The following is a 27,583-nucleotide window of genomic DNA, read 5'->3' on the forward strand; positions in this document are numbered from 1 at the left end:
CGGGCCTGCCCCGGGCATGGGCAGGAGCAATCCCGGAAGGGTTTGGGCTGGGAGGGACCTTAAAGCCCACCCAGTTCTGCCCCACCCAGCTCCACCCCTTGCCTTTCACTGGACCAGGGTGCTCCACTAGGCAGTTTAGCAAACTTGGCATTAACATCTGGTTTTCGATAAAAGGATAAAAATTCCAAAAAAACAGTCAAAAGCTAATTGAAAGTGGCACAAGCAAACAGGGCTACAGGAGATTCCATCCCGTCCTTTTTACTGATCCTCCACTTGCATTTGCTGAAAACAGCTCCACGACTGGCACCTCCGCTGTGTCCTGGAGCGGGGGCAGCAGCCCCGGCCACTCCAACCATCCCAGCTGGGAACAGCCCCGGGCTGGCCCATCCAGCCACTTCCCTCCCACACGGCAGGAAATGTCAAAGCACAGGGAGCACGGCCAGGTAAACATTTAAAATTTATTAAACTTTTTGGTCAAAAGAACTGAACAATTATGTACAACCCCACGGATCGGCTCGAGCAGGCGCTGGGAACGTGGTGGGATCAACGCCTCAGCGACCCCCAGTTCACATCTCCAGAGTTCCAAAGTGTCACAACCAACAGGACAGGGCTGGCTGAACCGAACCTCTCCTGGAGAACCTCCGGCTTTGTCCTTCCCTCCTTCCTGGGACCCAGGGGCTCGGGGGCGGTACCGGGAGGGGCGGGACGGCCACGGTTTGCTCTTGGGACTGGAACGCGCTTTTGTTCCAGGGAAAGCGGAGTGTAACCACACTTGGGACGTGCTGGGGAAAGCCTGGGGCTCTGGGAAGGAGTTCCCAGGCTGCAGGCACCTGGCGGAGGGCAGCCTCGGGCGGCGGGGGCTGCTGGACTGCCCTTTTGGCCCCGGGCTCATCCGGGGGAAGGGGATGTGATTTAGGCCTCTTTGGAAGAAAAAAAAACACAAAGAAAGAAAGAAACAGTACCTAAGGCTTAAAACAAGTGAGCAAGAGAGCTCCAGCAGCTGCTGTCCTGCCAGCCTGGGCTCGACCTGGCCCTCCCTGGGCAGCCCAGCCCGGCCATGCTGCAGCACAGCCCGGACTGGCTCTGGAACTGCAGTGGGAAATACAAGATACTATGCCAAATACTTAAAATAAACTATTCCCTTTGTGACAAATACTAAAAAGGTTAAAAACCATAATGCACGTCAGGTCTGTCTCTGGCTGAGGGTGAGATGCACCAGAGAAGCTGCATTGTTATCCTCAGAGCAGAGAAGGTGTCGATGTTTTGGTTCCCTCCGTGCAAGGCCGACACTTGCTTAAGGCTGTGGATGTTTCTAGGACCCTTTCCATCTCCTAACTTGGCACACACAGAGCCTTTGACAACAAATCCAGTGCAACTCCAACTCTATGACAATGCCATGGAAACTCTAAATTTAGAATCTGAAATACTACACAAAAAAGTTTGTATTAGTCTGCCAAAACTCAGTGTTTTGGGGCAAACCCTGTCAGAGGTGCCACCAGAACTGTTCTGCACCAGCTCAGGACATGCAATACGAAAAGAAGACTGAATACATCCCTCCAGCTCTAAGAACACGTTTGATAGGCTGTTATTTATTAAGTGGTTTCCACCAGAAGGTGTGGTTATAGGTACAGTTGGTGAGTAAGTAGCCATGGACACCTGCCTAGACCCCGCCTCAAGCCCTGCTGCAGTGCTCCGAGGTCAGAGCTGGCCCCGGGCCCGAGGAGGAATGTACAGGCATCAAGCACGAGAAATGTTCTGAAAGGCCCAAATATTACAGCAGAGAGAGCGAGAGAGAGAAATTACACTTTTAGGACAACTTTTTCTTCTCAGGTGTTGAATTTTTTGGTCTATAAACTGGAAAGGAAGGCTCAGACATCAATAAATATATTTGTTTTGAGTGTTGGCCTTGTTGAGCACTGTCCACCGATTCTGCCTCGGAGGGGCCTCCCCGAAAGCCGCGTGGACGCTCCCACCCCACCGAAGGCAGAACCACGCCAGGAACTCAAAGCCAGGCCAGATGCTCTCCGATAGCTCAAGGGAAGTAAGTGCATCAATGTTCCTCACGGACAGGACAACAAGGCCTTCTGTTACAGATAAACAACTGAGCGGAACTATGCGAGACGAGACTCTGTCCGCGGGCAGCCATCCTTAGTTAACCTTCTCCTGGAATAAATACAAGTTATTGGTGGCAGCTACGGCGATGATGTTCTCCATGGGGTGCCACGCCGTGTGCAGAATCTTCTTGTTGAAGTCCAGACTGTCCACGGTAATTTCGTCCTTCTTCCTCTTGCCGCTGGCGCACACCTTGCGCGGCTTGAGGACGGCACGCGGTTTGCTGCTCTCCCGGGACGCCTCCAGCGTCGTGTCCCGGTGCGTCTCCCGCTCAAACGTCCGGAAGAAGTTGTTGTAGGATCCAGTCATGATTGTACTGGTTCAAGGGAGAGGAAGGCACGTCTTGTCAGAAATAAAATCCACCCCTCCTCTCTCACATGTGACTCAGACCGCGTTCATCACCAGGCCACGCACTCCAGGGCATTCCTCTCCTCTCCTCTGCACTGGACCCCTGCTCCGTTCCCCTGGACTCTGCACTGCCTCCAGCACAACTTCTCTTTTTCTCTTTTAGCAGGTGTTCCCCTGGTGTCCCCTCCTGCCACTGGCACTCAGCTGCAGCTACACTTTGTTCATCTGCACATCAGCAAAGCCGGTTTCTCCTCTATCCCTTTGACCCTTGTTAACAGAAGTCACTGACTGGTCTGAGTGGAAAGGGACCCTAAATCCCACCCGGTGCCACCCCTGTCCCCCAGGCTGCTCCCAGCCCCAGTGTCCAGCCTGGCCTTGGGCACTGCCAGGGATGCAGGGGCAGCCACAGCTGCTCTGGGCACCCTGTGCCAGGGCTGCCCACCCTGCCAGGGAACAATTCCTGATTCCCAGGATCCCATCCAGCCCTGCCCTCTGGCAGTGGAAGCCATTCCCTGTGTCCTGTCCCTCCCTGCCTTGTAAATTGTCTCTCTCCGGTTTCTTGTTAGCTCCTTCAGGTACTGTGAGGCCACACTCAGGCCACCCTGGAGCCTCTGCTCTCCAGGGGAACACCCCCAGCTGTCCCAGCCTTTCCTCCCAGCAGAGCTGCTCCATCCCTCTGCCCGTCCTGGTGCCTCCTCTGGCCTGGCTCCAGCAGCTCCAGGTCTCTCCTGTGTTGGGCCCCAGCTCTGCAGGTGAGGTCTCCCCTGGGCACAGGGGCAGGAACAGCCCTGGCAGTGCTGTTTGTGTGAACTGCCTGCTGCAGGGGATTTGTGCCTGCGTGACTGGGAGCTGTTTGCACCCCCTTGAGAGCAGCCAGCCTGGGCCCTGTGCAGGCCACAGGCACGGCCCAGCTGAGGCCCCTGGAGCCACGGCCCAGCTGAGGCCCCTGGAGCCACGGCCCAGCTGAGGCCCCTGGAGCCACGGCCCAGCTGAGGCCCCTGGAGCCACGGCCCAGCTGAGGCCCCTGGAGCCACGGCCCAGCTGAGGCCCCTGGAGCCACGGCACACGCAGAGCCCTGCCCCAGGCCCAGCCCTGCCCCACGCTGAGCCCAGCCCTGCCCCAGGCCCTGAGCCCTCAGCTCACCTGTCAGAGCCGTTCCAGCAGCACTCGAACTTGTCGAAGATGCAGTCGTTCTCGTAGAGGGAGCACAGCTTGCTGCGCAGGTACTCGTGCACCTGGGGACAGGGACACGTGTTGGACACGGGCACAGGGGCAGGGGGACAGCTCAGGACACGCCGATGCTGTACCTGGTAGGTCTCCACGGGCCTGTTCTCCATGTTGAGGTCCCACACCTTGACAGACAGGTAGTCTCTTGTCATCATGTATCGCCCGCTGTGGCTGAATTTCACATCAGATATCGAGGATATTATTTCTGAAAAAAATGATCTGCTGCTAGGATCTTCAGGTTCCTCAAAAACTGCAGAGAGAACACACAGTTCCACATGAAACCAATGGCAGCTCTTACGGCCTCCAATGTTTTCAGTCTTGGAGAACTTTAAATCAGTGACTAGTTTCTTTTTGAAGAAAGTTGCTGCTAGATACTTCTCAGAAATAATCTCTCTTTTTTTAGCACAGCATTGTTGTAGGTCACCAGGTTACCAGATGTCCATCTCAACAGTGAACTGGAGCACAGCACCAGCAAACCACAGCTCACAGATCTCAGGGATCAACCAGAGCAGCAACAGCAGCGGGTACTGTAAGCACCACTCCTGATCTGCACATCACCCACAACAGGGCCAGATGGGAACAGCACTGACCCAAGCATGAGGAGACCACTAGACCATGTACTTTCCTTTAGCTCTGAACCACAGCGGTACTAAACAAACTGAAATGTCAGCAGATACATTTGCATCACAGTTTGTGTGATTTTACAGGGCAGATCAACATGTGTTGTTTAAATCCACAAGCCAACCTCTGAAATCAGAGATTCCTGACCCAGGCTACCCAGATCCCGCTCACTTTTGATAAGCAGGATGTGATTCAGTCGAAAGCAGTTAAAAATAAAGTGCTTTTAAGTGATTTAATGCAACACTGAACCAGATCAGTGGGGCGGCCTTGCACTGGTCACTTCCCATTGCACAAGGATTTCCTTCTAGCACCAAGGGAGCCCTCTCTGCACTGCAGGAAGCTGGCAGGGGGTGGCAGTGTGGCAGCCCCCCGGGGCTGGGGACACTGCTGGAGCACAGCTCTGCCAGCAGGAACTGAACACGGGCTGTGTGCGAGGCCAGGCAGGAGCCTCACGGCTGCCACAGCAACGCTCGCCTGCCTCACCTGTCACCTGCCTCACCTGTCACCTGCTCGTGCTTTGGGGGCTCGGCAGCCCAAGGAGCAGCCACCCTGCATCCCTGGGAACTTCCAGGGCCTATTGCTAAGGATTCATCCTGTGCTGGCAGCTGCTCTGGTCACAGGGATTCAGGCACCATCAGCCCAGTCTGCAATGCACAGCAGTGACAGAGCTGCCCTGGACTGGCAGGGGGTGAGCAGACCCCTAGAGAGGCCCCCAGCCCGCGTGTGGCCAGCAGACAGCTCTGACTGGTGCCCAAAACACTCACTGCCTTCAGTTCATGAGGCAAAAACGGGCCCACAGGAGCAGTCAGCTGGCACCTCATGCTACCCTTGCTGCTGGCCTCGAACAGGACAACCCAGCCGTGCCCAGCACTCCCCAGCACTGCAGCCCTGTCACCCCAGGGAGGTCGGGTCCCCCAGGCCCCGAGCAGCACGGCTGGGGGCAGGAAGGACAGAGGGACGGGTGGCAGGAAGGGAGGATGGCAGGAAGGGAGGAAGGATGGCAGGAAGGGAGGCACTCACACTTGGAGTGCTGGTCGCACAGCGCTGCCGAGCGCATGTCGCACAGGCGGATGGTGCCCTTGCTGCTGCTGTACACGAACTCGTTGCAGTGGTGCGGGTGGAACTCGGCTGCCGTGATCACCTCTGTCAGCTCCTCCATGTTGGCTGGTTTGATGTCCACAATGTCTGCCACAGCTGGTCAAGGCCTGCAACGCTTCACCCGAGCCCGTCCGGCAGCTCCTCAGTGACAGAGCTTAAAAACGCCAGGCAGGAAATGGGGCAGGAGCTTCCCTTCCACCGTGTGAGGTACGAGAGCGGGGGAAAGCCTGGAGAACTCTGGACTTGGCAAGCCATAGAACCCCAGAATGGTCTGGGTTGGAAGGGACCAGGCTGCTCCAAGCCCCAGTGTCCAACCTGGCCTTGGGCACTGCCAGGGATGCAGGGGCAGCCACAGCTGCTCTGGGCACCCTGTGCCAGGGCCTGCCCACCCTGCCAGGGAACAATTCCTGCCCAAGATCCCATCTAACCCTGCCCTCTGGCAGTGAGAAGCCATTCCCCTTTGGCCTGTCATTACATGCTTTTAAAAAGTGCCTCTGCAGCTTTCTCCATCTGAAATCCATGTATAATGGGCAATTTCAGACTCCTGGAGTGAAAGAATATCTCACAAGAATCAAAGTCCAGCAATTCTCCTCAAGCCTCTTCCTTAACACTTCCTATTGCACACCAAATAAAGCTCATCTCTTCACCTAAAGCTTTGGAAAACCTGAACTAAAACTTTAGAAAGTGACCTGTTTAGGTGTCAGTACTCATGCAACTTCTATTTTTCAAAACTGCAGATTTGCTAGTGTAAAACACGCTGTTAGTTTTAGTTGCACAGGTTTGCAAAATGATCTGAAAACTACTTCTGCAGTTAATGGTATCATCTGACATGAAAAAATAGTGAGATTTGGTTTCAAGAGAAGTGTTACTTGGTTAAGAGACCACAAACATTGAAAGAAGTATCCACAGTAACAAAGGATCTACTGTTCATATCCAACAATTCTTATTAAGCTGACTGAACTCCACAAGTTAGGGATGCTCCCACAATTCCTCAATTTCTCCTTGGAAATCAAACATTCTCTGATGTTTCTAATGATGGCTTTCCACTGGAGGCACGCTTGCCCTCAGAACGACCGAGCATCCCAAAGCCTGCTCTCACTGCATTACACCTCACACTTCAGAACCCTCTCTCAATCCCTGACTTCAAACGCCCACTCTAGTTAGGAACCTTAAAGTGGCTCTCAGGCACGGGCAGCGCAGAGGGCACCCAAGGATACTGAAGCTCCTGTTGGTGACCTCCAGGTGCCAGAGGTTGATGCGCAGGTCGTCTGCAGACAGGTACGTGGCGTAGTCGCTGTTGACGGAGATGGAGTTGATGTGGTAGGTGTGCGCGTTGGCGAACGTCCGCCGCGGGCTGGCCTCCACCATCAGGTCCATGGGCTTCAGCGTTGGCACCTGCGGCACACAGCACACGGGCTGGGCATGGGCTGGCTGCTGTGCCCCAGGGGCCACTGCTGACCCCAGGGGTCACTGCTGTGCCCCAGGGGCCACTGCTGTGCCCCAAACATCACCCAGCACAGTCACTGCTGACCCCACGGGTCACTGCTGTGCCCCAGGGGCCACTGCTGACCCCAGGGGTCACTGCTGTGCCCCAGGGGCCACTGCTGTGCCCCAAACATCACCCAGCACAGTCACTGCTGACCCCCACATCACCCAGCACAGTCACTGCTGACCCCACGGGTCACTGCTGTGCCCCAGGGGCCACTGCTGACCCCAGGGGCCACTGCTGGGCCCCACGGGTCACTGCTGGGCCCCACGGGTCACTGCTGTGCCCCAGGGGCCACTGCTGACCCCAAACATCACCCAGCACAGTCACTGCTGTGCCCCAGGGGCCACTGCTGTGCCCCAGGGGCCACTGCTGACCCCAGGGGTCACTGCTGTGCCCCAGGGGCCACTGCTGTGCCCCAAACATCACCCAGCACAGTCACTGCTGACCCCCACATCACCCAGCACAGTCACTGCTGACCCCACGGGTCACTGCTGTGCCCCAGGGGCCACTGCTGACCCCAGGGGCCACTGCTGGGCCCCACGGGTCACTGCTGGGCCCCACGGGTCACTGCTGTGCCCCAGGGGCCACTGCTGACCCCAAACATCACCCAGCACAGTCACTGCTGTGCCCCAGGGGTCACTGCTGACCCACACTCACCCAGCAGAGTCACTGCTGACCCCCACATCACCCAGCACAGAGCCACTGCCTCTGCAAAGATCCTCTGGATTGAGTCCATTCCCCTGGCCCTGCTGAAGCCACCACTATCCCCTGTCCCCAGGTGCCACACACAGCTGTGAAGCCCCTCCAGGGACAGGGACTCTAGCCCTGCCCTGGCCCATGAATCCAGCCTGTGCAGTTTCCCCTGCAGTGCTTCCTGCCCTCCAGCAGATGCACATCCCACTCACCTTCCATCCTCTCTCAACTCAGAGGCTGCCCTCGATCTCCTCAGCCAGATCATCAATAAAGACCTTAAACAGAACTGGCGCCAACACCGAGCCCTGAACCCCACAGCTTGTTTAATGGCAATTAATTAATTGCACTGCACAGATTTCTGTATTGATTTGGTGACTAAACACTTCTGAAATCCACTGAGCACAAAAAATACTGAGAGAGCACATGGATGCTGACTTTGGACACTGCCAACAGGAAACCTCCCAGTCAAAGCTAGCCCTTGGTGCCTCACCCAACAGCACATGAGCTGTGTTGGTAATGGCATCCAAAGGTTACAGAAACAAGCCCTTAAAAATGTCTCCAGACCTCAGACGAGTGCTCAGGAAACTGGCAAGAACAGTCTCTGAGAAAATTCCCAGTTTGTTCATGAACAGTCAGAGGAATTTGGGCACACTGGGTGTCCTGCTCGCACAGCCAGCCCAGCTCAGGGGTGCCTCAGGTAACCTGTCTTCCAGGAACAAGGACTGCTCCACCCCAGTGCTCCCTGCCTGCTCCCCTGGTTTGTATCTCCCAGCCTGTTTACTTCCAGCTAACAACTACAATTGATCCATTACTTTTTATCAGGCCTGGCCTATCTCAGCACAGCGCTCCCAGCCTGGCTGTGACAGCACACGTGCACTAATGGGGAAGGTCAGGAACGGCACTGGGAGATGCCGTGGTCTCTGTGTGAAGTGCTGCTTCCCCACCCACACGGGCACTGTGCTTCTGTGACAAAGCTGCCAACACAGCCCCAGAGCTCATGGTACACTCTGGCTCTCCAAACCCCGAGCATGTTAGCACATGAAGGTACCTCCAGGTGAGCTTTTCCTCCAGCTAGCTCTTGTTCAGATTTGCTCACCCCTCAGCCCTTCTCCCAGGCTGCAGTGCCTGCAAGGGCTGCAGCCCCGAGCAGCAGCAAGTGCAGGGGACTGACTGCAGAGGCTCCTGCTGCTCCCCCCGTGCAGGACAGTGCCTTGAGGAGCCCAGAGTGCCCCTCCAGTGCCCCAGCTGGTGCCTGCTCTCACCCACTCCCACTGCTTCAGGAGGGCAAGGCAGCAGAACCCAAAACTCCCCCAGGACCCCTTCTACCACTGGATCCTAAGGGATGTCTTGGGTTTAGCTGCTCTCCCTGGAATGCTCAATCCAACCCTGGCTTGCACACATTGAGGCACTGGATATCCTTTCCCAATGCATTTTGCACACTCAGTGCTTCTGTTCACTGTTCAGCTTTAGCAAAAGCAAGACAAACCTCCAAGAAATGCCTCCAGCTGAAGTCCTTACCACGGAGGGGTGGGAGCAGTGAGAGCTTCAGTTCTGTTCCTGCTGATGGTGGAACAACAAGAAACCCCAGGAAAAACCCCAACCCCACCTTTCATTTCTTGAGCTTCGGCTCCAAATGATCCCAAGTTTGGAGCACTAACCCTACCACTACAGCATGATGTCCAAGACTATTCCAGTGCACATTAGGTTATCCAAATGCTTGGAATTTGCTCTAACAAACACACCTTTAGCCAGCCACAGAATAACAGATTCCAATTACTGAGTAATCCTCTTAGAAGTACAGTATTATAACAATGAAAGTTTCCCTCAAGCTTTCCAGAGGAACTTTTTAAAATAGTTTTTATATATAAGAAATGAAATGTCTCCATTTTTTCTGGAAGTTTTCAATGACCCTGACCCAAACACCATTTTTGATTTGCACATTCCAGTTTGGTAGCACAAAGACAGAGAAGAGCATGCAGAGATACACAAAGTCAAAGAGCAGAGACGTACCCGTAGTTCTGTGACTCGGAAAGGCTCCCTAAGTCTTCCATCTTCATCTTTTAAATTATAACCTTCGGCTCGTTTATCCCTTTCACTTATTTTCCATAGTTTAATAGTTTTATCTAAAACCAAAAAATTCACATGCTTGAGAATGAACTGAATACAAAACCAAATCACTGAATATGGACTCAGCAGAGTGGACACGAGTGACCTGTCTGTGTTTGCACTGCTTGCAGCAGAAGGACCCTGGTGGGGTTCTTTGCCCACAACGTGAGGTGCAGTCTGAGTAAGATCCCAATTTGTGCCTCCCACTCACTCAAATGCCATTGCCTGGGGAGAGATTCACACACAATTATCCAAATTCCCCACTAGGCCCTGGATGATTACCTGAATTACATTAAAGACCACTGCTAGGGACCAAGCCCAACAAACACCTGAACTCCTGACACTAACTGTCCTGGAGGAAAGCAGCGTTGTCCCAGGCATGTGCTCAGAGCCAGTAAAGACAGAGATCAGGATTTCCCCTCTGTTTGGGGTTCCAAAGAAATGCAATTCCCAGGTGTTCCAGGGAAGTGTTCCAGGTACAGCCAGCGAGTGCACACTTGTCTCACCCAATGGTGGGATCCGTGCCTAACTGGAGCCAAACTCTGCTCCCCAAACTCCTGCAGAGCATTTCAGATGACACAGTTTAAAAATGCTTCATTAGGACTTCTATCAGAGGAAATGATTTTGATTTCACAGACCAGCAGACAGTCATTCCTGCTTTTGGAATTTCACCATGACCTCACAAAGTGATCCAAACTGTCAGGAATAATGTATTCCTCTGATAACAGGAGCAAGTTTTTTCCACAGAATAGTTTAGGCTGGAAAATACCTTTAAGACATGAGTCTAACTGTCCCCACTAAGTCACATCCCCAGTTCTACAATTTTATTCACAGATGCTCTGTGATGCACCAAAACTAAACAGACCCAATATTCACACAGCCAACATTGCAATCAAAACATATTTTGCACGTAATCAGAGAGCACATTAAAACAACCCCAAAACATGTCAGACAAAAACCCCAACTGTATGACAGGCGAGACAATATTCCAATCACAAAGTTCTTTGTACAAAAGAAAGGGCCCTTACCATTTGTAGACAGTAGGAAGTGAGCAGCATTCTGTTGTGGTAACCACCTAATTTTATTAATTTTTTCCTCAATTTCTAGACTTTTCAAGTAGTCAAACTCAGGCTCGTGACTCTGGAAGGTACTGTAAACATTGTATTCTCCCCGAGAGAGAGGACGGCTTTTAGTCTGCAAGAAAAAGAGCATTTCTTGGGGCTAATGTCACTGGTTCCCTTCAGAAAAGGCCAACACAGATCAAGCACTAGAAACTGTTAATCAGAACATCAGCTTTTACAACAGCTCTTGAACTGTTAATCTTCAGTCTGTGTTATTGTACCCAGTTTAGCACCAATACAGTGCACACAGCCTTCCTCTTTAAAATGCAGCTTCATGTATAAATATCTGTGCACTCTTCAGGCTTTGCTGTCCTTGTGTGGTGGTGTGGGAGCAAGGAACAGAGAGCAAAGTCCCAAGGTTCCCCAGATCTGCATTATCAGATTTGAGGCAACTTGTTATCAAGTCCTCCAAGCAAGCTGGTGTCAGTGGTTTGTGCCGCAGAACAGCCCCAGGGTGCAGTCTGCCCTGCAGTGTCCCGTGGCTGTGGAGTTCCCACACTCTCAGTTTATTCTCAGGCTTTACATCATTTTACTCCCTACACATCACTGACCTGTCAGAATTTTGGGCAGGTTCCTCTCACCTGACCCGATGCAGAAGTTCCCTGCACTCAGAGTGAGCTGCCTTGGCACTGGTGCTTTCCCCCTCTATTCACACACTTGGTTGGAGTAATTGCTGCTTGCAAGTGAAGTCAAGTCCTATGAGCCCAGGGCATGATGCAGAGCATTCCAGGTGCCTTCCCAAATCCAGGTGTCTGGGGAACTGTCTAACCACCCTAAGCTGTCACTGACATAGCTAACCTAGTCTTAAATCCAAACTGGGTACAAAATATGGTTATTATTTTAAGGTTCCAGTATTATACACTTATTTTAGATTCCTTCCCGCAGTTTTTCACATGACAAAAGAAATGTCCCTCATTCCCAGCTCTTCCCTCAGTTCCCACGTGTTCCCAAGGAGACAGCTGGATACTCCTGTGTGAATAGTCTGACCTGGGGTTTGTTTTCGCCCACCCTCTGAGGGAGTGCTGTGACAGGTGGGTTTTGCCTTACGGAACAACTGAGAGCCAACCCATAACAGTGCTCCTCCACCTCAGGCAAGCCCGAGATGCTGAGGGGTTCAGGATGCTGCTGAGGCCCTTGTGGCCTTAGTGAAGCCTCTGCCCCCGTGGGTAAATGATGAATGAGCCGGGGCTGCGCGGGTGCAGGCGGGTAACGTTTCACAGCGCCGGCTCTGTGCTGCAGGGCTGCAGCAGAAATGCACAGCACGGCCAGGCGGGCATCACCTCACACCAGCCGAGCCCACAGGAGAGCAGGCACGGAGAGCAGCACAGGGCCTCTGCTGGGGAAATCCCACGGCCTCTGCTCTGAAGATTCGTAATGTTCATGTACAGACAAGCTGAATCGAAATTCTGTGATTGATTCTGGTATTTCTGACCCAGGAGAACGCTCAAACCCTCAGCTCCTCAGAGGACAGGATGAGCAGACACTTTGGTAAAACTGCTATGTGGAATCCTGACTTTTTAAAGAACACAATCCTCGATTCTCCCAGATGTGACAATTACTTTTCAGCACTTGGTGCACATTTCCCCTGCTCAGGGCAGCTCAGGGGTATCCCAGCTCAGGGATGGGGCTCAGGATGAACACACAGGAACATCACAGCACTGCCACACAGCTGAACTTCACAAAGAGCAGCTGTGGAAGGACAGGAGGGACAGTGCTCCCACCCTCCAGATGGGAAACACTCAAGTGCTTCTGGAGAAGCGGCTGTTCCCACTGGATTTAAATCCTCAAACAAATTTTAGCCACCTTATCATGTAGTCCTTGCAGCTTATTTCCTGAACTTCTCTTACATCCTCTCCCAAAGCATTGTGATTTATCTCAGATCAGCGTGACCCAATGGAAAAATTCAGGAGAAAGCCCAAATTCTGCAAAGCAACACTGAGGTAGGTCCCATACAAAGAGCTCACTTGGATTTTGGGGACCTTTCTTTTGGAAGGTGGGAGGGGAACCCTCACAAACTTACCAAGTATAGCACAGGGCAGGTATTTAGAAACTTGGCTAACTTGGGGTTTTCTAAGAAAACTCTCCCTCTAAACCTCAGGGCATGAACAGATGAAGTGAGACTGTGCAACACAAGAACAGCGTAGTAACAACACTTTTGTTTTTTGAGTCACTGACCTCTTGTTCCCTTTGAAATATAACCACTCTGCCACCTTTGTCTCCTGTTGCAAGAAGATCACCAGTGTAATTAAATTCAACTGTTGAAATTATATCAGCTGTAAAGAGAACAGAAATAAACCAGCACTGTAATGTGGAAAGCAAATCAAGGAGTTCCAAGACTTGAGCACATAAAAAGCATTACAACTGGTATTAATGCAATGACATAATTCTCCATTTACATCCCCAAATGCAGCCATGTTTTAAAGCCTGACACACTTTTACTGACAAGCTAAAACACTTACTCATTCCTCAGTGCAGGCCTTTAGTCACATTGGCTTAAGAACCCAAGTTGTGTGTGCTGCCTGTGGGCAGGAATGCTGCAGTGTCCATGGGGATGTCCCTGCCCTGAGCTTCCCCAGAGGTGGGCAGGAATGCTGCAGTGTCCATGGGGGTGTCCCTGCCCTGAGTTCCCCAGGGGTGGGCAGGAATGCTGCAGTGTCCATGGGGATGTCCCTGCCCTGAGTTCCCCAGGGGTGGGCAGGAATGCTGCAGTGTCCATGGGGATGTCCCTGCCTGGGCTTCCCCAGGGACCCCATCCCAGTGGGATCCATCCATCCCACCCTGCCGGCTGTGCTGTTCCCAGGGTGCCCTGATCCAGGTGAGGCTGAGGCACCCCCACCTTTCCCAAGCACTCAGGGAGTTCCTTCAGGAGCCTGGACCAGGCAGCTCCCCCCAGCCAAAGCAGAAAAACAACCCCCAAATCCTTCCAGCTGAGCTCCCTGACCCAGCCGCCTGCAGAGGCTTCAGCCAGGACTCGTGGAAGCAGGAGGGCACAGGAAAAGCCCTCAGGACCTGCACGCCCTGGGGCCTGCAGAGAGGCTGGTGCCTGTCCCCAGGGCAGCTCCAGTCCCTCTGGGAGGTGGCAAACAAGAAATAATTGCCACTGAAGAACCCCAGCCAAGGGGAGGTGAGATAAGGAGCTGGAAATGGCTGTCCCGGGGAGGGGCAGATGGCAGCAAACCCAACAAAGCACTCAGCAAACACTGCTCCTGCTGGGCCTGCTCATATCAAATTCTGCATTTATGATGCAGATAGCAAAATTCTGAGGTTTGAAGTGTATGATATCAATTAGTTCCAGAGTGTGCAATTGGAGACTCCCTGGAAACTCCTTTCCTGTATTGATTTTGATGTGCTATCTTTGAAATTCCTTTCAATAATGCCCCACTCTCACAAGGAAGGTGATTAGAAACCCTAACCTGTTTTCCCTCAATATAAATTCATTTTTCACCTTTTATCAATGATGCCCTTTAAAGTTTTTCCCTAGTATGTAGAATAACGATTTATCTTCTTGGATTAAAAAAATGATTATTTAGAACACCTAAATAAATGAGTAAATATCATCTTTCTACAGATTTATGCCAGCCTTCAATATCACATTACTAAACAGCTTTTAGACACGTCTAGTTTTATAGTCACCTTTCTTTAAAGGGAATTACCTGTCAATTATCAGCTATTATTAATTATACACAGGGATTTTAGAAGACACCCTGGAAAAGCAGCAAATGAAGGAAAAAGACACAAACTGAGAAGGTAAGCAATCAGTGAAGTGACTTCAATGAGAATTTTATGACATTTTCAGCACTCACATATGAAAAAGCCCTTGAGGTATGAAAGTTTATTTGCAGCAAAACTAATATTCCACCTGCAAGCCCTTCTAGCAAGAATTCCTTTTACCCTTGGAGACTCAGGAATTACAGCAGGAATAAATGCCTCCTTAACACATACAATTCTTTCCAAGTCCCAAAAACTACTTTTCCATTTTGTTTTAGACAGGGAAAAGGTTATTATTAGCTTCTCCCGTTTTCTACTGGAGTATTCACACAATTATTCACTCAAAATAATCTGTGCATCGTTTTTGTTTCCCAAAAGTGCTCAAACCAGCTGCTGACACAGGCATTATTCCCCAGCAGTGCATCCAGACTAACAGAGTCTTGGGTGGAAACACACCAAAACACAGACACTACCCAAATTCCATGGCTTGAAACAAGAAGTGTGGGGAGAGGAGGGTAAAGAACATGCACTGAAATAGTCTGTCACCAACATGCTCTAGGGAACAGGGAACTGGGGGGGCACAGCAGGACAAAAATAGAGACGCTTCCTTCAAATATTTTCTAAGTTACAAAATTTGGAATATGAGCAATCACCTGTTTTAATAGCACTGTACTTGTTTTATCCATAAATGTATGAATTATGAAGTTTTCCCCATAGGCATGTTTAATTGAAGCAGATCAATCCCCCAAATCATTCCACCCACGATCCTCAGCACTCTACCATCTCAAAGCAGGTGAAATAAAAAAAATATTCCAAGACTCCAAGTAAAGCACAGAATGATTTCCAAACCATCTCTGTTCTGCTCAACACTTCACCCACCTACATTTACTCTTCCAAGCCAGCTTAAAACTTTTAGGAAAGAACAAAGCAAACCTCTGCAGGTTCTTCATCACTGCATTAACTCTGGGATTTCTAAGCTTTTTTATTAGATGTCTAATTATTTAACTGCTTCTCAGATATACAAGCACCAGTCTCACCCCCCGCCTTACTTTGACCCTCTTCTCCATGCAGCAGAGTAACTCCCAATGGATGTGGGGAAGGGTGAGCAAAGCCAAACCAGGGTGATATTTGCTCATGGACAGCACCCCAAGGCTCTCTTCTCAGATGCTGCTTTTCTAGAAACAGAGATTTGTGCAGCTGTCCCTCCAGTTCTGTTCCCCTGCATCCCTGTAACCAGGGAGGGCAGCAATTCCTGGGACTTCACAGTAACATACAAGGCTGGCAATATTTCTTTCTAGACATGAAAGTTCATGTTTAGCCTCACATCTGGAAATGAGTTCCAAAGGGTTACACTGCATCCAGAGGAGAAACTCCGAGCTGTTTTCACAGCTGGTATATTAAAAGGATTGCTGGCAACTACACTGTGATTCTGTAGCAACCCCAAATTTAAGAGCCCTGATCACTTCCATGGGTATGAAACACCATCCCAACACACCAGAGGCCACAAATATCCAGCTCCACAGCAATGTGGTGGAGCCCATCCCTGCCTCAGGACAGCCCTGACAGATGTGTTAAAGTTTGAGAGCTCTGAGCCTTACACAAACCTCCCTACAAACGGCTCCTGCCAGAACTCTGGGAAGTTTACAGCCTCCAGAGCCTCCTGGGCAAGTTCTGCTGGCAGTGGAGGGGGCCGGGGTGGCAGAGACCAGCTTTTGTTAGGATTTGGAGATGGCAGCAAGCTTATACCTGCAAACTAACTTAATCCCCCCAGGATTCATCCCGGGTATTTCTGACACCGGTATCAACGCCCGGCCTCTCAGCTGAGGTAATGGAGAATGCAAAGAGATCCACAACATCTACATCAGGTGCCTAAAATTAGCTCCTGTGAACTTTTCCTCTCTAAGCTGGCTGTGCACTGCTGCTCTGGTTAAACCCAAACCTGAAAACACCAAGTTACCTGACAGCTCACCCAGGAGAGAAGGAATTGCAGCTGCAGCCGTGTTCAGGACCAACACTGATGAGACATGGCCAGTGCCTCTCATCCTCCTGAGCTGCTCGGAGCCTTTTATCACATTTGGACTCCTTAGACATGTAGTGAAAAGGAACCAAACACTCACAGCTCTCTAACAGCACCTAAAAAGGAGGCTGCTCCAGCTTCCAGGGCATTTTAACTCACACTTTTCCAAGGATGTAATGGACAACATACCACTTCAGCACCCAGCCTGAACAATGCCTGCTGCAAACCTGGCCCCAGTGCTGCTCTCTGGAGAGCAGTGTGAATGGACAGCCCCATTTTCCATGACCATCCTGGGACCAAAGCAGGAACTGCTGCAAGGCCCCAGGAAACCTCTGCAAAGGCTCCTGCTCTGAGAGGAAATGGCTGGACTGGCCTGCAGATGGTTGGCATGGACTGTCAGGGAGACTGCCAGAGGGAGCTGGGCAGAGGGAGTATTTCTGAGGCTGTGATCAAGCTCAAAGGTGACACACCTTTCCCCCCAGCACTGTTATCCCACAAAGCTGGAGTTATCCTGTGGCTGGACAAAGCTGTGGGAGGCACTGCGTGGTCTCCCACAGCGGATGGGAAGCAAGCAGAGTGTGCAGAAGGGATCAGAGCAGGTCAGTGCTCCTAAATCACCTCAGAGAGCAGACGCTGGGATCTCCCTGGAACGCTGTGCTGAACTGTGTGACACAGCATCAGAAGAACACAACCGTCTTTGCACAGACAGGGACAACAGACCATTCTGAGGGACCACAGGTGACAAACGTGGGCACTGAGAACAGCAAGGAACCATTGCTTTGGAGCAATTCAGGAAAGACTCCTCAAATAAAAAATATAATAGGACCAAAAAAGATCAGTGAAAAAAACAGCCCCTTTAGAGGGAAGAGATTATCAAAGAAAATGAAGCAATTTAGAGACCGGCACCTGCTAAAGAGCAAATCATAGAAAAAACGTTTAAAAACCAAAATCCTATTGGAGCTTAACAAGTTCCAGACACACAGGGTCTCAGAACTGCTTGTTACTGATTTGCAGTAATTGCCCTTCCCAAACATTCCCATGGATGTGCAGCTGCACTGGGAGGTTTGGGGTGGGCAGAGGGAAGCAGGGGTGTGAAGTCAGACTGCTCTCCAGCTGGGATGGCTGCAGGTGCCACACCAGGCACGCACAGGGAGCTGCTGGCAGCACCCTCCTCCCAAGAGACCCCTGCCCACCCTCCTCGTGCTGGGCAGGCAGGCAGGGCTGCAATTTCAGCCACTGCAGATTCTGTCTCCAGCACTCACTGCTGCCCCTCAGCCTCTCCCTCCTCCCCATCCCTGTCCCTGAGCTGCTTCCAGGTGAAGGAGGGCTGTCCCCTGCACTGCCAGGACAGCCAGAGAAGGTCACCCTGCCGTGGGGAGGGACCGACGGCTCCTGCTGTCAGGGCTCCTGAGTGCTGTTTCCTAACAGCTGACACAACTCACAACTGTACTGAAACACGAGCCAACTTCAGAGCTGCCAATCACCACCTGACAATGCACATACACATCCAAGTTACTCAAATCACCTACTCTTCAGAATATGCCTCCTTATAGACTCAATTTTTACATGTCCACTTTTAAGATTTCTTTGAAGAGTTAACATAGGAGTAAGATGTACTAGAAATCAGGAGAATAAGCCATAGGGATATAGTTTTGCCCAGATCAAACTTCTCTCAGCTTACTCTACTAAACACTCTGCCAACTTAAAATATCCATAAGGTCTAACCATGCCTTAATATTCAAATCACATGTGAAATGGCTTGAATTGCCTTTAGGACCTGGCAGGGTTTAACTTAGTCCAAAATGACTCTGCTTTGGGACTAATTGAAATCCTTGAACAGATTTAAGTAAAGCATGAGCAGGGCAGCGGCCAGCCGGGAAGCAGAAGCTGTTTGAGGTCAGTGCTGCTGCTGACAGGCCATGGCAAACTCCAAACATCTTGTTTGGAGTTGTGTGGGAAAGCCTGCCAGCTCCTGTGTGTCCTGGATGCCTGGAGCGGAGCCACCTGGCTCCTGGAGCAGCGCGCAGGCTGCCCTGCCGGGAGCGCCGAGCTCGGGGTGGGCAGGGAGCAGCACTGGGTCCTGTCTGCTCCAGGGGCTGCCCCAGGGATGGCACAGCACCCAGGGGTGGGCAGGGAGCAGCACTGGGTCCTGTCTGCTCCAGGGGCTGCCTCAGGGATGGCACAGCACCCAGGGTGGGCAGGGAGCAGCACTGGGTCCTGTCTGCTCCAGGGGCTGCCCCAGGGATGGCACAGCACCCAGGGTGGGCAGGGAGCAGCACTGGGTCCTGCCCCGCGCCAGGGCTGTCTCAGGGATGGCACAGCACCCAGGGTGGGCAGGGAGCAGCACTGGGTCCTGCCCCGCGCCAGGGCTGTCTCAGGGATGGCACAGCACCCAGGGTGGGCAGGGAGCAGCACTGGGTCCTGCCCCGCGCCAGGGCTGTCTCAGGGATGGCACAGCACCCAGGGTGGGCAGGGAGCAGCACTGGGTCCTGCCCCGCGCCAGGGCTGTCTCAGGGATGGCACAGCACCCAGGGTGGGCAGGGAGCAGCACTGGGTCCTGTCTGCTCCAGGGGCTGTCTCAGGGATGGCACAGCACCCAGGGTGGGCAGAGAGCAGCACCCACCCCGCTCCAGGGGCTGCCCCAGGGATGGCACAGCACCCAGGGGTGGGCAGGGAGCAGCACTGGGTCCTGTCTGCTCCAGGGGCTGCCTCAGGGATGGCACAGCACCCAGGGGTGGGCAGGGAGCAGCACCAGGTCCTGTCCTGCTCCAGGGGCTGCCTCAGGGATGGCACAGCACCCAGGGGTGGGCAGGGAGCAGCACCAGGTCCTGTCCTGCTCCAGGGGCTGTCTCAGGGATGGCACAGCACCCAGGGTGGGCAGAGAGCAGCACCCACCCCGCTCCAGGGGCTGCCCCAGGGATGGCACAGCACCCAGGGGTGGGCAGAGAGCAGCACCGGGTCCTGCCCCGCGCCAGGGGCTGCCCCAGGGACGGCACAGCACCCAGGGTGGGCAGGGAGCAGCACCCACCCCGCTCCAGGGGCTGCCTCAGGGATGGCACAGCACCCAGGGTGGGCAGGGAGCAGCACCGGGTCCTGCCCCGCTCCAGGGGCTGCCTCAGGGATGGCACAGCACCCAGGGTGGGCAGGGAGCAGCACTGGGTCCTGCCCCGCGCCAGGGCTGCCTCGGGGATGGCACAGCACCCAGGGTGGGCAGGGAGCAGCACTGGGTCCTGTCTGCTCCAGGGGCTGCCTCAGGGATGGCACAGCACCCAGGGTGGGCAGGGAGCAGCACTGGGTCCTGCCCCGCGCCAGGGCTGCCTCGGGGATGGCACAGCACCCAGGGTGGGCAGGGAGCAGCACTGGGTCCTGTCTGCTCCAGGGGCTGCCTCAGGGACGGCACAGCACCCAGGGTGGGCAGGGAGCAGCACCGGGTCCTGCCCCGCTCCAGGGCTGCCCCAGGGATGGCACAGCACACAGGGGTGGGCAGAGAGCAGCACCGGGTCCTGCCCCGCTCCAGGGGCTGCCCCAGGGATGGCACAGCACCCAGGGTGGGCAGGGAGCAGCACTGGGTCCTGTCTGCTCCAGGGGCTGCCCCAGGGACGGCACAGCACCCGGGGCTCCAGCTCGTGGCAGTCAGTGCCACTCCCTCATCCAGCTCAGTTGGTGTTTTCTCCTCGGTGGAACCAGACTGTGACCGATACTAAAATCCTCTCAATGATATCCCAACAAGGCTGTCCTCTCTGAGTTTGGGGTGCCCGGAGCTGTCTGGATGTGCCAGGGCAAGGAAAGCAAGACCAGCATGGCACAAAAAGGGAGCAGCAAAGCCAGAGCTCAGTGACACAGATGTGCCCTGCCTTCCCCACAAGCCATGAGAAATAATGGGGGCTGTTTCTCAGATTCGTGACATAATCCTGTATTCTTTGTGCAAATCTACTGCCTTGGAATTATTTTTTAACCTTTGGAAGACTAATTCCAATAAGCTTTCTCCTACTAAAAGTATATTTAATTAATTCATGCTATTGTTAGTTTTTTCTAAGTGCTCATTGTGATGGCTTTGGGTGTACTTCTATCAGGAGTTCATAAAAGTCTTAACATGATAAGAAAATCAAATCTTTCTTTCAGCTGAAGCTTTCACACCTTCCCATCCTTTAAAAAATAGTGGGTTTTGTCATTTTTCATTAGGCTTTTCCCTCTGCACCCAGCCTGCCCTTCTGCAGGGACAAATTCAGTGGCTCCCACTGCTCACACAGGAAGACTTGCACTAATTCCTGTATTCCCAATACTCAAATTGCTTTGTTCTGCATTCCCACTTACAACTCTGCAATTGATATTCACTGCTTATTCGAACTCTTCACCATTCATAAGCTACATTTTACCATAGCTTCATTTTTATTCAAAATATGATGGAATCCCAGCCTGGTTTGGGTGGGAAGGGACCTCAAAGCCCCCCCAGTGCCCCCCTGGCATGGCAGGGACACCTCCCACTGTCCCAGGCTGCTCCAGCCCCAGTGTCCAGCCTGGCCTTGGGCACTGCCAGGGATCCAGGGCAGCCACAGCTGCTCTGGGTAACCCTAAGGTTTCAGGGAGGGCAAAGAGGCATCTGAGGTCCTGCTCATGGACAAGCACTGGCTTTCAATAAAAACCCAGCCCAAACCCAGCTCCCAGCCCACCCTGTGCCCCTCTGCAGCACAGTGTCACCTCCAGGCACAACCAGGGACAGCACACGGCTCTGCAGTCACCAGTCCCCTATTTTCCAGTTCTTACAGAAAAAAGACATTATTAAACCTTACAACCCATTCTGCAGCTCCCTTCATGCAACTGAACCAGACATCACAGAGCTGCACCTCTACTCAAAGTGGGGTTTTTTTTAAGCACAAAGTCATGCCAGAATTTCCTTTAAGAACAGGAGAATAGGACAAGTGAATTCCTAACCACACCAGAACATCTTAAATGACTGATTTGTAAAGACATTTTTCTAAAGAACATTTCTAAATCGCTTGTAGCAGCACTCAGGATTACAGGCTAATATGTTTTTATTAGATTGTGGCTGTCTTTGCCCCTTGTGTTCTGCTTCCTGGCAAACTGCTGAGGTGTCTGACCCAGCACCTAACAGACAGCAAAAGAAGAAGCAGAGGTGGCTGAAGTGATGGTAACAAGGGATGTCTCAGTTTGGCAGGGCAGTCAATACCAGCCACTATCTGAGAATTAAACTAAAAAAAAGTTTATTTTTTGGATCATTAACTGGAGATACAGAACTGCGTCCAGAAGTGATCATGGATTAGAGACAGAACATCTGGCCCACAGGAATTTGGGCATATCTGTATTATTGTTCATTATTGAATAAACAGACTACATTTTACTTGCCCAAAAAAAGAGCCTCCCAAAACAGGACAATTTTGAACATGCAAAACGAATTCAGCACTGCAGTCATGGAAGTGATAAAGTCTCTGGCAGCAATTGTATTCTTTATTTAGAAAGGTCTTTCTACAAAGACGCAACCCAAGAATTACAAGGTCCATGGGCAGACAGTGCAAGTTTTGGACTCATGTGGTTACCACTAACAACAAAATTACAACACAATCTTTAATTAGCTTTGTTTTCAAATTATGATTGTTGCCATCCCCAATATTAAATCTTTCAATCTCTGTTTTATCCTCCAGTCCTCTTCCCTGAATCCAACTAAACTTTTCCATCCCAGCAAAGTCATGTCCAACCCTTTAACAGATCCATATTCAGTAAGTGATGGATTCTCCTGGTCTTTCAGAAACGGTCACACTGAACAGTGCCCCTCTCTTTCCTGACACAGAGCCTGAGCAGAGGGCAGGGATTAGTCACCGAGGAAAAGCAAGGCACGGACAAGACAAAGGGGAGACAGTGATTTTCTGTATTAATGACCCAGTTAGGAAAACCCAGCTGCCACTCTGATACAGACACTCGTGCCAGTGTTTGTGTTGAAGCCAGACACCTGAGAAACAACTACGGAATATAAAATGTATGTTAGAGCTGCACTACGAAGGAAAGGATTTTCTGGTAAAGTTGCCTGGCTGAGCAGTTTCAACTCCTGAATAAACCCCTATGAAAATCCAGCAAACACTCTGCATGGAACAGGCTGGACAGCAACTTCACAGTGCCCTCTTCCTCGAGACAGCTGATTCTTCACAAAATAGACCAAAAATCAACAGCAGTAGCACGTTAGCACTGTCACAAAAACTTATGTGCAGTTGGAAGGCTATTTCAGGGCAACAGTTGTCCATCAAGCAGGTTTAAATGTGCAGTTTGGTAAGAGAGGATTTAAAAGATGGCAATGAGTAAATATGTCCCTAACTGAGGCCCAAAATCTAGCAATGTATCTGTACTCTTACTAGTGAATTAAATTTGGGCACTTATTAGCAAATAAATAGCATATTTTTTATATTTCATTCCAATTTCAAGGCAAAATGTAACAGGAGGGGAAAGGCCACAAATCAAAATAAAAGAAAAAAGTCAGAAAGCCTGTAAATAGTTCTAGTATTCCCATAGGAAAATGAAACTTTAGTGGAAGTTTTGCAAAAGCAGGTGCTGAATGAGTGCTGGAGCTTTCCTGCTCTGTGCAAATCCACCTGCTCAGGAGTTGTCTGGGAAGCAAGGTGGCCCCAGGACTACATCCTTTACTCATGGAGAACTGACTTTTAGTCACACAGGTGACAGATCTGAGAAAAAAGAACTATTTAAAAAAACATAAAAACTACCTATATACATTTCTACAAGATTTCTGGGAACTTCAGAGTGAGCTACCAAATACACAGAGGGGAGAAAACGGAAGCAAACAACTGAGTGAGTCTAGTTTCTTGAGCAGTTTCCAGTCTATCCCTCCCATGGCCATTATTTTAAACGGAATGCCAAACAAGTGGCATGAAAATGAAAACACTGTCAGCACAATTTCCCTGTAGCAGGCAGCAAGGAAAAATATTTACTGCATCCAGTAAAAAAATAAAATCCCAAACCCAAGCTGAGCACACACGGCCCTGCAAGTCAATTCACACTTTGGAAAGGAGTGCTGCCAGCCTGGACAGCTGGAACACAGGAAATTTAGGGGCAAAAAAAGAGAACTTTCTCATCAGAGTCAAGAAAAATTCCACCCAGGTTCTGCACACTACAGAAGACACTTTTCCCAGTTGCAACATTTCTTATTTTCTACTTTGTCCAAACATGAAGCGCTTGGAAAGTTTCAGAGAAATGTGAAGGTGTGCCCTTTTTCCCTGCTTAATATCCCTATTTATAGCTCCCAAACGTTAACAAGTGGGAATCAAATCTCTCCACAGCTGCAGGAACCCTTTAAACTGCACTTTTCAATGCAGCACAAATGACAGAGCTGCACTCTCTGTGCGTCAGAGCGAAACTTGACAAGCCTGACAGACTCCACTGGTGTTTCTTTTTTTCCTCTCCCTGTATGGTATCACTGTTGTCACCTTTTATCCCAAGCCCAGAACTGGAGACAGTTATCCTAAGCCCAGAACTGTGCCCAGTTCTGGGCTCCTCAGGACAAGAAAGCCAAGGAGCCACTGGAGAGGGTCCAGCAGAGGCCACAGAGCTCATTTTGGTTCTGGAGCATCCCTGAGATGAGGAGAGCCTGTGGGAGCTGGGCCTGCTCAGTCTGGAGAAGGGAAGGCTGAGAGGGGATCCCATCAATCCACACAAATCTCCCCAGGGGCTGTCGGAGGCCGGTGCCAGGCTCTGCTCAGTGGTGCCAGAGACAGGACACGGAGCAGTGCCCAGAAACTAAAGCACAGCAAGAGCCAGCCCAACGTGAGAAAGAACTTCTTTGCATGGAGCAGCTGCCCGGGGAGGGGCTGGGCTCTCCCTCTCCAGAGCCATTCCAAACCCTCCTGGACACGGTCCCTGTCACCTGCTGCAGGTGACCCTGCCTGGGCAGGGCCCTGAGCTGGATCATCTCCAGAGGCCCCTCCAAGCCCAGCGATCTGGGGGTTCTGGGATTCGCACTAAAGAGCTGGAGGAAGGCGCCGTGACTGTGTGTGATGCTCTACGGGTGGGAGCTCGCTTAGTCATGGCACACACCCCCCGGCACGGCCGGGGATGCCGCGGCGCTGCCCCGCGGCCGCCCGGCAGCGCTCAGCGTGTCGGGGCTCCCCTCACCTTCCGCCACGTCCTCGTCGATCGCCCCCTTCACCTGCAAGAAGCACCACTGCACCTCGTTGCTGCCGCCGCCGTCGCCTCCAGCTCTCGCCACTACTGCGGAGGGAGAAAGGGCGGTGAGAGAGGGAGGGAGGGGGGAGACCCCGCTCCGGCCCCCGGCCCGGACCCCTCGGGGCCGCCGCGCTCCCGCATCACCCGCCGGTGCCGCCCGGCGCGGCCCGGCCTGCGGCCGGCTCCCGCGGCCGCACGGAGCCACCCGCGGCCCATCCCGGCGCGAACGCGGAGCCGAGCGCGGAGCGCGGACACAGACCTGCCATGGCGGGGGGAGCCGCGGGAGCGGGGCCGGGAGCGGGGCCGGGAGCGGGACGGAGCCGCCCGGAGCCGCGGGAGGGTTCGCGGTTTCAAAATGGCGCCCATTGCCGGGCGGCCCGGCCGTGACGTCACCGCCGGCTCCCCTCAGGGAGGGCGGGCCGGGCAGCGAGCGGGGCGGCGAGCCCGGCCCAGCCCGGCACAGCCCCGGCACAGCCCCGGCACAGCCCCGGGCCGGCTCCGAGCCGTGCGGGGCAGCAGCAGCGGGAGCGTGAGGAGGAGGAGGAGGAAGGAGTGGTGGTCTTGGTGCTGCGGCTGCGGAGGCGCTCCCCAGGCGGCAGCCGGGGCTCCACACGCGCCGCTCCGAACGCGGCTTTACGTGAAGGCACGGGGCGGGACCGCCACAGCGGCACTGAGATAACGCCGTGCCTCCCCATTTATTTCTGCTCGCTCCCTGAAGGGTTAATCGTGATGAGGGGAAAAAGCCCCAAAACAACAAAAAACCCAAACGTTGCTCTGACTCGTTTCCGCTTCAGCGAGCGCCAGAGCCGGGGTGACGGGAGGGAGGGCAGCGGGGGCTCAGGCGGTCAGTGCTGCTCGGGGACAGATTTATCACAGATTCACAGAGTCACGGAGTTGGAAAAGACCTCCAGGACCATCGAGCCCAAGCTGTGCCCCATCCCCACCTCGACCCCAGCCCAGAGCTCTGAGTGCCACCTCCAGGAATTCCTTGGCCACCTCCAGGGATGGGCGCTCCAAACCTCCCTGGGCAGTGCCAAGGCCTGAGCCCCCTTTCAGTGGAAGCATTTCCTAAAGCCTGTCCCGACTCTGTCTCAGCCACCCCTCAGTGGAAGCATTTCCTAAAGCCTGTCCTGACTCTGTCTCAGCCACCCCTCAGTGGAAGCGTTTCCTAAAGCCTGTCCCAGCTCTGTGTCTCAGCTGCCCCTCAGTGGAAGCATTTCCTAAAGCCTGTCCTGGCTCTGTGTCTCAGCTGCCCCTCAGTGGAAGCGTTTCCTAAAGCCTGTCCCAGCTCTGTGTCTCAGCCGCCCCTCAGTGGAAGCATTTCCTAAAGCCTGTCCTGGCTCTGTGTCTCAGCCACCCCTCAGTGGAAGCGTTTCCTAAAGCCTGTCCCAGCTCTGTGTCTCAGCCGCCTCTCAGTGGAAGCATTTCCTAAAGCCTGTCCTGACTCTGTCTCAGCCAACCCTCAGTGGAAGCGTTTCCTAAAGCCTGTCCCAGCTCTGTGTCTCAGCTGCCCCTCAGTGGAAGCGTTTCCTAAAGCCTGTCCTGGCTCTGTGTCTCAGCTGGAATTTTCCTGGTGCCCCGTAGAGTTTGGGCCTCTTACACTGACTGCTTCTTTTCCAAGCATGGATACTGGAAGCTGTGAAAATGCAATTTCTGCCCCTAAGTCCGAAAGAGCAGAAAGAAACAAAAATGAATTCTGTGTTTGCCCCAAAACTCCAGTGTTAATATATTCCTGCTCTCTAAGTCCCTTGGAAAGTGGTACAACTTGAAGAACTTTAAAGCCCAGCTGCTTCTAGAGAAGGGCTAAATGCTTGGAAAGCTGACAGGTCTGCATTGCTGTGTCTCTGAGGTGGTTTCCTAAATCCTGTTGCTTGTACAAACCCAAGGAAAGTGGTGGATGAACAGACATGGTTAATTGTGATCTTGAACACAGATGAGTGAAGAACATCCTCTTACAGAGTAAGAGTCTTGTTAGGGACAAGTAAATTTCTCTGCTGGGAGTCTTTATCTTACTGAATGGAATTTTACTTGGGGGTTCTTCAGGATTTTCCTGTGAAAGGACTGAAGTCTAGCAGTTGCCTGAGTTCAGGGAGGCTCTTCTCAGAGAAATTTCTGCTCTGGGCTTGCAGCCTGTTCTTGGTAATTAAGATACAGAAATGCATTTGACTCGAGTTTTCCTGATTTAATGTCTTTGTATGACATCTGTACCCATTTATAAATTCATTACTTGATTTGTGTTTATTCCCTATGCAGTGTGTTGTGTATCAAGTGTTTAAATAAAATAATTTTTTACTAGGTCTCTGGCTGTCTCCTCTGTAGCTATAGGAAAGTGATCTTTAAGGGCAAAGAATGCCTTTAAACCCTGCCCTTTTGGCAGTGGAAAGTCCTTCCCCCTGTGTCCTGGCACTCCAGGCCCTTGTAAATAGTCTCTTTCCAGTTTCTTGTTGGCTCCTTCAGGCACTGAGGCCGCACTGAGGTCACCCCAAACTTCTCCCCTGCAGCTGAGCACCCCCAGCTCTCCCAGCAGAGCTGCTCCATCCCTCTGCCCATCCTGGTGCCTCCTCTGGCCTGGCCCCAGCAGCTCCAGGTCTCTCCTGTGCTGGCAGCTCTGCAGGTGGCTCTCACCTGGGCACAGGGGCAGAACCCCCCTCTCCTGCTGCCCACGCTGGGGACAGGGGTGATTCTGGGGTGGGAGTGCTGGGAAAGTTTCTCTGGAGTGTTGGGAAAGCTCTCCCTGCTCAGCTCGGGGGCTGTGTGGGGCTGGGCAGAGGCGTTGCACAAGCAGGGGCCGGGGCTGTGTCCGGTGCTTTTGCAGAATTCCCAGAACTGAGGCACAGAGTGTCAGCAGCGGCTGGTCCC

General features: G+C 52.6%; 1 protein-coding gene across 3 annotated transcripts; it reads right to left on the reverse strand.

The window, feature by feature from the left end:
* Positions 1-444: 444 nt before the first annotated feature.
* PPP2R2D (protein phosphatase 2 regulatory subunit Bdelta) lies at positions 445-25,167 on the reverse strand. 3 transcript variants are annotated; one of them, XM_063405077.1, is made up of 10 exons: positions 24,984-25,167; positions 24,674-24,766; positions 12,991-13,088; positions 10,723-10,888; positions 9,599-9,711; positions 6,624-6,801; positions 5,329-5,493; positions 3,768-3,937; positions 3,604-3,695; positions 445-2,428 (listed from the first exon to the last, which is right to left on the reverse strand). In XM_063405077.1, exons 1-10 carry the CDS (start codon positions 24,988-24,990, stop codon positions 2,149-2,151), a joined length of 1,362 nt encoding a protein of 453 aa, XP_063261147.1. In that variant the 5' UTR covers positions 24,991-25,167; the 3' UTR covers positions 445-2,148. The 3 variants fall into 3 exon arrangements, with proteins under 3 accessions (XP_063261147.1, XP_063261146.1, XP_063261148.1); XM_063405076.1 differs by having other exon boundaries at positions 24,674-24,769; positions 24,984-25,165; XM_063405078.1 differs by lacking the exons at positions 9,599-9,711; positions 10,723-10,888; positions 12,991-13,088; positions 24,984-25,167 and having other exon boundaries at positions 24,674-24,769.
* Positions 25,168-27,583: the final 2,416 nt, after the last annotated feature.

The sequence above is a fragment of the Prinia subflava genome, chromosome 9, assembly GCF_021018805.1.
Source record: "Prinia subflava isolate CZ2003 ecotype Zambia chromosome 9, Cam_Psub_1.2, whole genome shotgun sequence".
Taxonomy (NCBI): Eukaryota; Metazoa; Chordata; class Aves; order Passeriformes; family Cisticolidae; genus Prinia; species Prinia subflava.

Coding starts and splice junctions, on each gene's coding strand:
- PPP2R2D (XM_063405076.1), bottom strand. Junction 3,938..5,328: donor GTGCGACCAGCACTCCAAGT/GTGAGTGCCTCC, acceptor TTCTCTCTGCAG/TTTTTGAGGAACCTGAAGAT. Junction 2,429..3,603: donor TGCTGGAACGGCTCTGACAG/GTGAGCTGAGGG, acceptor CCCTTGAACCAG/TACAATCATGACTGGATCCT.